General features: G+C 43.8%; 1 protein-coding gene and 1 pseudogene across 1 annotated transcript in view; one reads left to right on the top strand and one right to left on the bottom strand.

Annotated features, from left to right (window-relative positions):
- The window catches only part of USP10 (ubiquitin specific peptidase 10), a 66,081-nt gene that overhangs the window by 41,163 nt on the left and 11,245 nt on the right, over positions 1 to 13,673 (top strand). Inside the window, 4 exon segments of the mRNA XM_070451449.1 lie at positions 11,272 to 11,363; positions 11,878 to 11,987; positions 12,499 to 12,554; positions 12,785 to 12,888. Coding sequence (XP_070307550.1) covers positions 11,272 to 11,363; positions 11,878 to 11,987; positions 12,499 to 12,554; positions 12,785 to 12,888 — 362 coding nt within the window.
- LOC110139209 (putative divalent cation/proton antiporter TMEM165 pseudogene) lies at positions 2,660 to 3,825 on the bottom strand (annotated as a pseudogene).

Here is a 13,673-nt window from a genome sequence, read left to right as displayed (position 1 = left end):
GTAAAATGACATATGAGCAGAATGGGGTGGGGAGGGATCTTACTTTTACATTAAGTGGAAAATCCATGTCCGTTATCAGTCATTTTCTGTTGACAGATTACATTTCCACGTCTTGCCTTCTGACCAAGTAATTGTGCTCCCTTGTGTGACTAATGGATAGTCCTGTCTGTGTTGCAGTTATTACAACCTCGGGGTCGTAATCCTTGAGGATTCTACTCACTTTGGAGTTATTTCTTAGGATATAAGAAAGTATTGGGTTTTTTTCTTTTTAATGCCTGTTTTGTATTGAGTAAATGGATTTTATTCAGTTTTAGCACAGCAAGGCCAACTCAACTGGAAAAGAAAAACTGCAACAGTTTGGCCTGAAGTTAATGTTTCATTTGCTATGCTAAGGCTCAGAAAGTAGGGCCAGTTCACAATAAAACTGTAAAGCCTCATGGCTTCTGTTTCTAAAGTTAAAGTGGGAAGTCAGAGGCAGGCGCGTGTATGTTTTTACACATGACTAAGAAGCTGGGGCTGTTTCTCAGGATTCATTATCCAAAGAGGACCAGTAGCCAGCACTTCAGGAAATGAACTGTCTTTTTTTTAGTTTATTGGCTGCACTGGGTGTGTGTTGCTGCTTGAGGTTTTTCTAGTTGCGGAGAGCAGGGGCTACTGTCTGGATGTGATCGTGCTTCTTATTTTGGTGGCTTCTCTTGTTGCAGAGCACAAGGTCTATAGTGAGGGCTTAGTGACTCAGACGGTAAAGCATCTGCCTGCAATGAGGGGGACCCAGGTTCGATCCCTGGTTTGGTATGATCCCCTGGAGAAGGAAATGGCAACCTGCTCCAGTACACTTGCCTGGAAAATTCCATGGATGGAGGAGCCTGGTAGGCTACAGTCCCTGAGGTCACAGAGACGGACACGACTGAGCAACTTCACTTTCTTCCTTCATTTTTTTCTTTTAGTAGTTGTGATGCATGAACTTAGTTGCCCCGAGGCATGTGGAACCTTCCTGGATCAGGGATCAAACCCATGTCCCCTGCATTGGCAGGCAGATTCTTAACCACTGGATCACCAGGGAAGTTCTGAACTGTCTTTATTTAGGCTTTAATGTTTGCTGGTTTAACATTTTGGCATATCTGACAGCATTTGGTACCAGGATGAGGGTGAAAGCAGTAGAGAGGTGCAAAATGTATACTGTTTTACGAATGGTCAGAATTCCATCAAATTCCATGTGTTTTATAAAACACATCCTTTTATTGGTAGATAGATGACAGCAAGCAATACTTGAAAAATGAGCATTTTTTAAATGAGCATTTTATTCCTATACAAAATACATTATTTTGAGTAATCTAGGTGTCTGGATTTCTCTTAAAATGAGCAGTTAATTGATAGATGCATCAGCATTTTGGACTTTTAAAATGATAACTTTTAGGTTATTTAGGTGAATTTTTTTATTGTAACTTTTAAAAGCGTGTTCACTGCAAGGGAAAGCTGTAAGAGTCAAGGAGACCAGTAACAGCCTTTGTGTAGATCATTAAGTTAAACATTGTTCTTAACCTGTAGCGGGAGATGCATGGTGTGATGCTTTTAAAAGCGGACATTCTAATTTTAAAGTCAGAGTGAAAGTGAAAGTCACTCAGTCGTGTCCAACTCTTTGCGACCCCATGGACTATACGGTTCATGGAATTCTCCAGGCCAGAATACTGGAGTGGGTAGTCGTTCCCTTCTCTAGGGGATCTTCCCAACCCAGGGATCGAACCCAGGTCTCCCACACTTAAAGTCAGAAGGCATTGTCATTATGTTTATATTCCTAAAATTGCTTCACAATAGGTGGTGGTGGTTTAGTTGCTAAGCTGTGTCTGACTGTTTTGTGATCGCATGGACCATAGCCCGCTAGGCTCTTCTGTCCATGGGATTTCCCAAACAAGAATACTGAAGTTGGTTGCTATTTCCTTCTCCAGTGGACCTTCCCAACCCAGGGATCGAACAAGGGAGTCCTGCCTTGTAGGTGGTCTCCTGCATTGCAGGCAGATGCTTTATTGCCCAGCCACCAGGGAAGCCCACTTCACAAGGAAAACCTCCATTCCTGGGAAATTTCCTCAATCTTTTTTTTTTCCACTGGTCATACCGCTTTTATTTATGTCGCATGTTACACTGTTCATTCAGCATAGAAAAATATGAATACACTCAGTATTCTCTCTTAATTTGCTAATTCCACATGGTCAAATATTGACTGTTACTGTATTGGGTTTTCTACCCAATTAAAAAAGAGGAAGAAAGGACCTGGCAAACAACTGTCAGTTGTTTAATAACAGCAGTACCTTTCTCTTGCTCTTAAAAGACAAATTTTGAAAAGACTTCTGATTAAACCACTGCTTACTGGCTCAGGAAAATGTTTTAAAAGATAGAAATTAATTCATTCTTTCCCCCAGGAAGAATTTTAAGGTAAACATCTTAAAACACCTTGGTTATCCAGGAGAAAATTTATATTCTTTACAAAGGGGTCAGTCAGCGCTGAAAAAAAATTAAGTGGCAGGACCCCCTGAACAACGGTTCCCTATATAATACTACCCCCACCTCACCCCTGGCCAAAAAAAAAAAGCCAATAAAATAAAAATGGAGACCTTATATTAACATAATTATGCTGGAGAAGAGGAAAAACACAAATATCAGCTTTCTTTTAAAAATCCATTTTGCAAATAGAATCAGTGATTATTTCTTTTGGACATAATACTTCCATTAAGTGGGTCAAACTCACAAATCACTGCTACAAAATACAGTATTTTCCATCACTTTTAGTTATAATATACACTATGTACATAAAGTTACCTATCTTAAACTAAATACAAATGAACGTTAAAAACCAGAATCAGGACTTATAAATAGTGCAGAAAATGCAAACGCCAAAAATAACGATGCCTCCTATGATTGTCACAGTCCTGACGGAGATCTTTTGTGCTATCATTCTTCCTCCAATGACCCCCAGTCCAGTGCAGAGGCAGTGCCCCACTGTTCCCCCCACCGCTGCACCATAGGGGTCCTCTCTAGCGGCCAAAACAATTGTAGTCAGTTGAGAGCGATCACCCCGTTCTGCTAAGAATGTTAATGTAAGAGCCTGAACAAAGATGGGTGAAATAAAATGCAGCCACTTTTTCTGAGGTATTGTTGTGCTTGCACCCGTTTCAACATCTCCTGGTCCATTTAAGAGTTTGGTTTGTTGAAATTCTTCATCTTTTTTCTTTAATTCTGCTTGAACTTCTTCTAGTTCCTCTTGACCTTCATCTGGACTCATCTTTAGGCCTTCCCGAAGCATTCTAATGCCAAAAATGGCAAATAATGCAGTTGAAACATAGTATGTATACACCCTGGGGATGACAGTGGTGACATAACCAAACAAAACTGATAAACACATCATTAGGCCCAAGGCAAGCATAGCACCAGCCAACACTGTCAAACGGTTATAGCGCATCGCCATGATGGCTGCTATAAAAAACGTCTTACCACCCAGTTCAGATACAATGATAACTGATATGGCAGCCACAAATGCATGGATAAATCCCAAGTTAGTTTGGTTAGCTGGATCTTCTTCATTGGTGTGAACTGGAGCAGCTGGTGTAAATCCTTTCTCGGGGCCCTGCACGGCCGCGGGCTGCGGCTGCAGCTGCTGGGCAGGCGCCGGCGGTTCCTTGTTCCGGTGGCTGAGGGCTTCGTCGGGTACGGCCCGGATCCCGGCCGGGGCCCACAGCAGAGGAACCAGCAGGAGCAGAAGCAGCCCGGGCGCAGATGTGCGGCCGCTACCCCGGGCCGCCGCCACCATCCTGCCCGCCGAGACAGCCGCGCACGGGCGTCTCCCTCAATCTTTATTTAAAAGGAGAAAGAAAAGATTCATTTTAAATGTTTTAAAGCATTCTAATCAAATAACTGTAAATGTGGTTTGATACATAGTTTGCTGTGTATGTTAAAATCTAGTTTACTTGCTAAAATCTGATGGTAAACTACTCTCTAGAACATTGTGAGGAAAGTCCCTGGTGGTCCAGTGGTTAGAACTCGGCACTTTCACTGGGCCAGGGCCTAGGTTCAAGTCCTGGTTGGGAAACTGAGATCCTGCAAGCGATGCAGCTCCTCCAAAAGAGAAATAAAATAGAGCAACACTGGGTGCTCTTAGTTATTTGTATTTGTGTAGAGTATTGCTACAGTCTAATCACTTTTGAATTGATGGTCCCCCATTACCTCCCCCCAAGATTTATTTTTTTTAACCCTGTTTTTGATTAGGTCAGATAATGTTTTCATTATCTGAGCAAAAGCATGGGTCCTTTTAAAATGTTTCATTCGTTTGAGCCTGGTTATTGAACCTTAGAAATAAAGAATGTAATTGCTGACAGTTTTCAACTGAGTAACTGTTGGAATCACACTGAGCTTAGGTAAAGTAGATTGTTTAGAATTTTTTCCCCCTTTGTCATATACCCCTCCTGGGAGGTTTACTTGATAAAAATGAAAGGCGTATTGAGGTTGTAGTAGGTCAGATCACTACCGCAGACGTAACTTGAATGGTAGGCCCACTTACCTTAAGCAGCACTTAACTGTGAAATTCTAGCTCCTTAGTTAAAAGATCTGTTGATGTTGGCTGTCATGGAATTTGACTTGCATTAACATCTAAGCAGTTCTGCTGAGAGTAATTTTTATGTGTATCATTTTTATTTATTAAATTTGGGAAAGAAACAGGAGGAAACAGCAGTTTGAATAAGTTTATTCTCTTTTGAATTCTTAGAAGGATATCATTATCCACAGGCCAATTTTTGACCCCACGATCATTTATTTTGGGTGTCCGCATTTCTGGATCATCTCTCTGCCCTGTCATTATGTCTGTACTTAATGAATGCCGGGTAGTTTTGTGTAACCACAAGTGAAATGTAATTCAGATCAACTGCACACAGAAAATAATAGTCATACACAGCATTTTGGAGTGAAACATAGCCAGATTTCAGTTATTCATGGTCTGTTTATCCATAACTGCATTGCATTTTGCTTTTACGTTCTTTGGTGGCAAGGCCATCTTCATGGTGTCATTTGTCAACATTTTGTTCCATTCGCTGTTTTCCTTAAGTGTAAACTCTGATTTAAGCAGGTGACGGAAGGGAAAAGCACTTCCCCATCCTGGTGGAAGCATGAACCTGCACAGGAGGCCTTCAGAGGCTTGGGGAGGCTTCCATGTTTCAGGAAGTGGTTTATGTCAGTCTGAGAGGGAGTATATGCCATTTTTCAGTAGGAATGACTGAGCCAGGAGATGAGCAAAAGGAACATGAAAATCTTAATTCTTATAGCTTGTTTTGAAACTAAGTGCAAAACCTGAGGCACAGACCCATGTTGAGAGTAAGTGTGACAGATACAAGCAGAGGGGGCAGCCTCAGCTGCTGCTCCCTCCAGAGCCTGGAATGGAACATAGCCTGGTAAGTGATGAACATTGAATTCCTCCTGGGCTTTTACTGGGGATCACTTGTCCTCTCCCAAACCTGAATTATATAAAATGCTTTCAGATCACACACAGAGTTATTTCGTTCTTTATGTTTTGCTTTCAAAATTGTGCACCAGTGTATTCTGTTTTAAAGGTGTGTAAATAATGGTGGCAAGGAAAGAGACCAGGCTGAATGCCCAAATAGGAGCAAGAATTCTAGTCTCAGAGAACTCTGTAAACTGAGGTCTTAGCTGAAAAACATTCTGTTCTGTGGGGTATTGAGACTCTAGTCATGCCATTTATTATGAATTTTAGTAAAACACACTTAAGAGATGATTTTATACTGTTTTAGACCTTAAAATTGTCACTGGAGAGAGCCATAAAATCACTACAAATTGGATCTGCTCAGAAAAATGAATTCTTGGATCTGACAATATACCCCGATTGAGCTTTGCTTTGGTGGTTTATAAATAATATATATTTTTCTCCTGTCCTTGGGAAATAATTTCTCTAGCATTTTTCATCCTCTTCAAATTCTCCCAAGTAGCCCAGGCAGTGACCATGCAGCAGGCCCTGAGTGGAGGAGGTCCAGCCCCTGTGTGCAGACTCACATGGGTGAGAGTTCAGTTCACATCTGACTTGACAGGTGTGTGTCCTTGCAGGTGTTTCTGTTCTGTATCCTTTATAGACCTCCCTATATGGGACTCCCTCTTCCCCTATGACAAAATGTAAGTTGATTTGTCACCAGTGGGTAATGGCACATTCTGGTCACTTAACTGTCCTCCACCTGATAAGATAACCAGGATAGTGTGTGTTCTTGCACAGTGAAGTAATGAGGAAGAAAACACTTGGAGAATATTCTAAACAGTTAGGAAGATGACAGAAAGGCAGGTCAACAGCATCAGAATGTCACTGACAAGCCAACTGTTGAGCCTGAAATATCAGTGAAAGTTCTGTGCCTTGCATTTTCATGGATTTTAAATGGTAACATGACCTCTAGGTGTTGACTTTAGGAAAACAAACTTTGATGCATAAAATATGTAAGGATAATCATGGCTTATGGACTTACGTTTCACGGTGTTAGTATTGCCATTGAGTTTATGAATAATTTCATTTCGGTGATTTGTGGTAAGGTATGTGGTTTACTGTATATGTCTTGAATTGTAAGAAAGGCTCTTAACCACTCAATGTTTTTGCCTGTCAGCAGATTTCATAAGGTTGCACTTTAATTCAGCCATTTAACGTTTGAGCTTTTACAGAGGTGAGAATAACGGTTTCAATTTTGTATCTTCTGTGTGATATGGAGTCGGTGCTGGCATTTTATGCCATTCCTGTAACACCATTCCTCTGCAGACCTGCCAACTCCTGTGGAAAAGATGGCTTGAAGAGAGCACCCTCCTAAAGTTACTGTCTAAACAGATCCAAGTAGTAAATTATACCAACAATGATGGATTGAAGAGAAGGCTTTTCAGGGGGAAACTTGTTACTATAGTCAACTTCTGATAATTTGCCCTGAAAGAAGGTAAAATAGATAACCAACAGTGATGACTTGGGACCATAAGTCAGATTTAAAGTTTCAACCCCAGGAAATACCCCACACTCTCTCTCCCCTTTGGCTGCCCTTCCTGGTTTTGATTTTTTTGACCTCCATAATTACAGTGCTTATTGGACTTTAGCAAAATAGTAAATGAAAACAGTGATGTTGTTATAAAAGGAACTTAATTAAATAGTGGTTATACCAAAAAATTGAAAGCAGTGTTCATACTGGCTTGTCTGTGAATTGTGAATATTGACTTCTGAATTAGAGCAGTACCATTCATTCATTCTAGGAGGATTCACTGAACAGGATGGGGACTGTTAGGATTACCTTTGTCTTCGCACCTGTGTTGTTGGGGCGGGAGGAGAGGACCAGCACTCCGTGGGCCGTCAGGTGTTAGCGTCTGGATCAGTGTGTAGCCGTTGGAGCTATGCCAGGGAAAAGATGCTCAGTGCACAGTGTTGTAAGACTGAGCATTAAGAGAAGAATCTCAGACAGTAAGATGCTTAATCTTCATTTTTTCTACAACCTTTCTTTCCTTTCAAAATATACACACTCACAAAGTATTCAAAACTTAACTTTAAGGAATTGAAGCAAACATTTCCATTTGAAGCACTGAAAAATGTTGGTCCTCTCAGACTTCCATCCTGTAGTCCCCTTCCTTCTCTCTCACTTGTATCAGCTCTTTATTTCCTGATCAGGATTAGGACCCTTTGTGAGGCACTGACCCTGTGAGACATCATCCAGACCCTCCCCATTTCCCTGCAGGGGCGGCACTGTATGCCCCAGGTTGCAGGGTGAATGAAGTGGTGAAATTGGGTGGCAGACCCTTGTTTCCTGGCTTGTCTTCCTGGACTCTGCCCTTTGTCCAGTTCTCTGTTGGAATTCCCAGTCCTGCAGGCTTTCTGAGTGGTGATGGAATGACCTAGGGGCTTCCCAGGTGACTCAGTGGTAAAGAATCTACCTGCAGTTGCAGGAGCCACAGGAGACATGGGTTTGATCCCTGGATTGGGAAGATCCCCTGGAGGAGGAAACGGCACTGCACCGTTTTTGCCTGGAAAATGGTCAGAGGAGTCTGCTGGGCTACAGTCGAGGGGGTCACGAAGAGTCAGGTGTGACTGAGTGACTAACACTTTTCACTTCAACTCCACAGGTTGTTCCACACAAACTTGCATGGAGTCATTTGCTGTAGTCCACAGCTATTAGTCTCCAGTTTACTTCATCCTATGTGGCTGGTGAACACTCACTGTGTACTATCCATGGTCTAGGTCAGTGGGTCACGGTCGGCCTTGCCTGGAGGACTCACCACGGAACACGATAGGAGAGGAGCAGCTGGAGCTCTTAGCAGAGAGAGAAGCAGGGGGAAGGAGGCTAGGAGACCTGATGGAGCCAATTTGTGTCTGCTTGGAAGTTCTGTTGTTCAGTCAAGTAGTTGTGTCTGTCTGTCTGACTCTGCGACCCCTTAGGAAGTTCTGTTACCTGCAGTTATTGAACAAACCACTAGGTGATGCTAAGAGGCTTAGCATTGGGGATGAAAGAGTGAAACTTTTATTTCTGGTTTGTTTTTTTTTTAACCTGCCTGCTCCTTGGGCAACCCTGGGACTGGTTCAGGGGAAGGGTTGATGTAGAACTAAAGGTTCTGTCCAATCAGCACACGCCATTTTCCAGATAAATGTTGGAAAGGAATCAGATAGTAGTCAGTTCTTTTTTTTTTTTTTTTTTAAATTTATTGCATCTAAGATATGTATATTCAGGTATATGGATTATATGTGACCCCATGGAATATAACAATCCATGGAATTCTCCAGGCCAGAATACTGGAGTGGGTAGCCATTCCCTCCCCTACAGGATTTTCCCAACCCAGGGATCAAACCTAGGTCTTCCGCATTGTGGGCGGATTCCCCACCAACTGAGCTGCCAGGGAAGCCCAGTAGTTAGTTTTAAATCGGCTGTGTTCACAGATTCCACAGGGCTGGGATGCTTCAACCTCCAGGTGTTCAGATTATTCTGGGCAGGCAGCTCAGTGAAGAGCGTGAGAGGGGAGGTGTTTTCCAGCCGAGAGCAGTTAGTTCCTGACCCTTTTTGCACCTCCTTCCCCTTTGAGAGTGGGGTTGGCCTTGTCATAGATGATTTTTTTTTTAATCTGACAAAATACACACCCAAAGCACCTTTAACCATCTGTACATGCATTTCTGAGGCCGGTAAAACAGTCGTGTGGAGGAGAAGTTTCAGATAGGATCTTGCATGCATGTCCTGGTCATTTGCTGTCTGTTTCCTTCAGTGTGTGTATTAAATGGGAACTGATGCTGTCAAGCCCCTTCCCCTCCTAGCCCATCCCCACCTTGCGACACTTTGCTTCCAGCATCATCAAGGAAGTTGATGCTGCTATTTAGTAGCCCCCCTACCCATAAACCGTGTTGAGTCTGCCTTTCCCCTGTTCCCCCCTCCTGCCATCCCAGGATCTCCTGAGCCCCTGCCGTCCCTGTGTGTGTTTCCTCTTGGTGGAAGGCACCACACTCAGTTGGAGAGATTTCCTCTGGTGCCATTTGCTGTTGCACGCCTCCTGTCTCCCTCCTCAGCCAGGCTTCCCTCCCCCAGTGCCCTCCACTCTGGCTTTCCCCTCTTGAGGCTCTCCAACCTGTGTCTGCTTCCACTGCTGGGTCCAGCTGCCCTGTCCTCGATCACCGTGACAGTTTCTCCTCAGCCTGTCGCTTGGATGGGGGTGATCCAGAGCTCCATTCCCCACCCATTGCTCTTAGGATATACAGCCCTGAGCTGCAGGGTCCCGTGTGCGTGTGTGAGTGCAGATGTGTCACTGGCTGGTCTGTGAGGGTCAGTGTACTATTCACTGGTATCATCCAGGCACCCTTATTCGAGCCTGTGAAACTCTCAAACTGAGCCCCTCATCTCGTCATAGTCCCCCAGAGCCAGCAGAGAACCTGCTTGTCCACATGCATGTCTCCTCTGGGCGGAAGGCAGCCCGCTCAGCTAGAGACACTTCCAAATTTCTGGTGCCGTTTGCTGTCGCAAGCCCCAGCCGCCTCCGGTTTCTCCAGTCCTTGGATCTGGTGGAGCGTCCCCTCCCCTGCCCCCGCCTCCCCCCACCCCCCAGCAGAACCTGCACGTGTTGTCCCCCCCTGCCCCCCGGTCTTCAGGCTCTGACCGGCAGGGCCACCCCTCAGTCATGTCTGCCTGCAGGTCTTGGCGCCCAGGCAAGGCTTCACCAACAGCAGCATGGCATTTATCAGAGGTCCTTGTGTTAGGAAGTTGGTTTTGAGTTTTATGACTGTGTGCCCCATATGGAGAGCTGGGGTGGGGGTGGCAAACTTAGTCTTAACTGAACAGATTCCATGGCCTCTCTTTTGAGTTGGTCATGTTTCACTTTTTAATAAACGGGAAAATTATTCTCTATGCTTCCTCAGTTAGAGGACAGAGGGCATTTTATCCTCACAGGAAAGAGGGAGGAAGTGGGTGTGTTTGACATTAGAACCTTGCGAATTAATTTCTTCATTTAACACTTAAGTCTGGGACCTGCCAGTGCAGCTATGTATTTAGAAAAGAAAGGCTTCTTTTGTTTTGAGTGTTGCCTTGGAGTGGGTGCTGATATCAAATTCGTGCTCCCTTGTTGCCCTCTTCACAAGTCATGGGAGGCAGTGTCGTGTGGCTGCAGGTCATGTGTTTCAGGTACTGACTACGCCTCCTGGCTCCTGTGAGGTCACAGGCAGGCAAGTTAACCTGGAGCCTCGGTTTCCTTTTGGTGAAAGGTGATGGTAGGGCTACCCCAGGATCTCTGAGGATGAAGTACAGTGAGTTAACACTGTGAGCTGGAACGCACTTGCCAAGAAAAACTGTGGCTGTCACTGTTAAAGGATTCGTAAGGGGACACAGGGGACCTTGTAATAAAACAGTTCTATTTAAAGCGTAAAACATTATTTTATTGCTATTTTAAGACCGGGGAAAAGTGATGTCAAAGATGAATCTGAGGATAACAAAGCTTGTTCCTAAGTCTGTTCCCTAATACTGTTAATACTGTTTTTTAAGCCTTTTCTGTTTCTCATAAAACAGTTCTTGTGCTTCCTAGTTGATAAATGTCAGTGTTTGGGGGTGGGGGGGAAATACCTTTGAAAATTCTAATCATTCAATAATTACATGATAGTGAGCTGAACGAAGCCTTGATGGAGCCTGCCTTCCCTGTGGATGTGACTGTGCTCTGTAGTAGGCAGTCAGCTCCCAGAGCAGAGCAGGAGAATTGCTCCTGAGATGCCGTTAACGCCTTCACTGTGCTCCCGTCTTTCAGAGTTACTGGAGAATGTCACCCTGATTCATAAACCGGTGTCATTGCAACCCCGCGGGCTGATCAACAAAGGAAACTGGTGCTACATCAATGCTGTATCCTTCTCAGATGCTGTCCCCAAGCTGGCTTTCTGCAGCATCCTCTTGCCAGGGCACGTTGACTTAGTTCAGCTTCTGTGGGGATTTGAACTTTGGATTTGAAGTTTTGAATCCAAAACTTTGGTTCCTTATTGCTTATCAACTGGGTTATTTCTGACCACCCCTCCACACCCTCCCCCCCAAAAAAAGATGACGACTGACAAAATCAAGCAAGTTCTCATTAAAATGGTCCTGAAAAAAAAGGGTGGGGATTCCTGAATAGTAGGGTAGAGTGACCACTTAAACTGGAAATGTTATGCTAATTGATTTAACCTTGGTTAAGTCAAGATCTTGTTTATAAATTCCTTGAATATCACAAGGCAGTTGTTGTGGGGATTATTTGTTTTGGTCCCTTTTATGTTTACATATCTCAGTTGTTCAGTGTTCTTGGCTTATTGAGTTTTGTGTGCTCTTTCCACACTCTGGAGCATCAATTTCGTTTCCTTTACGCTTCCTCACTGCTGTTGTGTAGACACTGCAAGCCTTGGTGGCTTGCCCGCCGATGTATCACCTGATGAAGTTCATTCCTCTGTATTCAAAAGTGCAAAGGCCTTGTACGTCCACACCCATGATAGACAGCTTGTAAGTAAGCTGCTGAGAGCATGTCAAGGAGTGGGCTTCCCCCTCTGATAATTAGATTCAGATAGCAAAGCTTTTGATTTCCTATAAATCAATCTTGTTAGTTCTTTTTTTTTTTTTAATTTACTGTTCATGATTTTGTATGGAAGTTAACCAGAAATGCAGTTGTTTTATCTGTGTTCTTCAGTGTTAGTTGAATAAATTTTAATGTTTATTTGCTTATTTTTTTAATGTTTAGCAATTTGTGTCTTTTAAAAAGATTTAAGAACTCACTAGCCTTTACAGCATTGGTTACCTAAAGTTTGCTATCTTCATACAAGGTAATACTCTACTTAGACATCAGGTCTCTTTAGTGATAGTATGTCTTTTTTTGAAAAACGTGCTGACTAAATTCATTCATGTCTTCTATTTTTGCTTTATGTATCTAAACTGTCATTATTAACATGATATAAATTGTGATATTGATGTTGATCTTGAAAAAAAGTGTACTAAACATTTTTTCCCCTATGTTTAGTGTTCGGCTAATGAATGAGTTTACTAATATGCCAGTACCTCCAAAACCCAGACAAGGTGAGTGGAAACAAGGGCTTCTGATACCATTACATGTGGGGAGCTATGAAGTCAGATGACTAAGACTGAGAAATTCAGTCTTGCTGGGAAAAAAATGTCTTTTTACATGCAGGTTGCTTCACCTAAGCTCTTAAGTTTGGGTGGCGGTGGGGGGAATTTTGGTGATCATGCTTTTTGTCATTTTAAGACTTGATTGCATTGTGAAAATCTGTGTCCTGTTTCCGTTGCAGCTCTTGGGGATAAAATCGTGAGGGATATCCGCCCTGGAGCTGCCTTTGAACCCACATATATTTATAGACTCCTGACAGTGATCAAGTCGAGCCTGTCTGAAAAGGTGGGAACTGACGTTTCTTAGTGGGCGTGAAGCTCGTGCCATACCCATTGTGTGTTCGCTGCTTGCCCTCTGCTTTCAAGTGTGCGATGAAGCGGGGTTCAGTGGATCTGGGCTGGCTCTGGAGGCAGTTGCCAGGATGGGTTAGAGTATGGAATGACAGTCATGGGGGTCAGACAACGTGTGTATCATTTACTGTGACCACTACTGCTGTGTGTTCATTCCATATATTAACTTACTTCCTCCTGTGAAGGTAGTTAGTGTGATAATTGTTTGCTTGTTACATTTGAGGAAAGTGAAGTCACTGTCCAGGGTCCCAGCTAGGAAGAGGCGGAGCCTGGCAGCCTAGCCAGCTCCTTGCCCTCTGAGGGACTGCCCTGCCGCTGCGGGGCCTGGGGCCCTGAACCACGCCAGCATTCGGGAGGGCTGCTGTCTTCCTTACGCTCCTGCTGCAGCAGCTCCTGGGCCTGTGACTTTCTGACAACCTACATTTTTAATTATGCACTGTGCCGCTGAAGGCGTGGGCCTCAAGGCCATGGAGGTCTTGTCCAGGGCCCTGACACGTGGCCTTGAAAGGAAATCAGGGCAGCCTTAGCACAGTGAACTGGAGCATTTCTTTCTTCCCCGATAGAGTTTGTGATGAGTCAAGATGAGCAATGAAATGATGGTTAGGGAAATGCTTTAGGAAACAGTGAAGGAAATTCTGTTAAAACTGAGTGAAGTAATATTGTTTGAAACCCTGTGGTTTAAAAAAAGAGTGGATACTCTGGGCAGTCCATCAGGATACC

The sequence above is a fragment of the Odocoileus virginianus genome, chromosome 20 (assembly GCF_023699985.2).
Source record: "Odocoileus virginianus isolate 20LAN1187 ecotype Illinois chromosome 20, Ovbor_1.2, whole genome shotgun sequence".
NCBI classification, from domain to species: Eukaryota; Metazoa; Chordata; class Mammalia; order Artiodactyla; family Cervidae; genus Odocoileus; species Odocoileus virginianus.
Note: the sequence above shows the minus strand (reverse complement) of the source record. Positions and strands in the feature narration are given on the sequence as shown.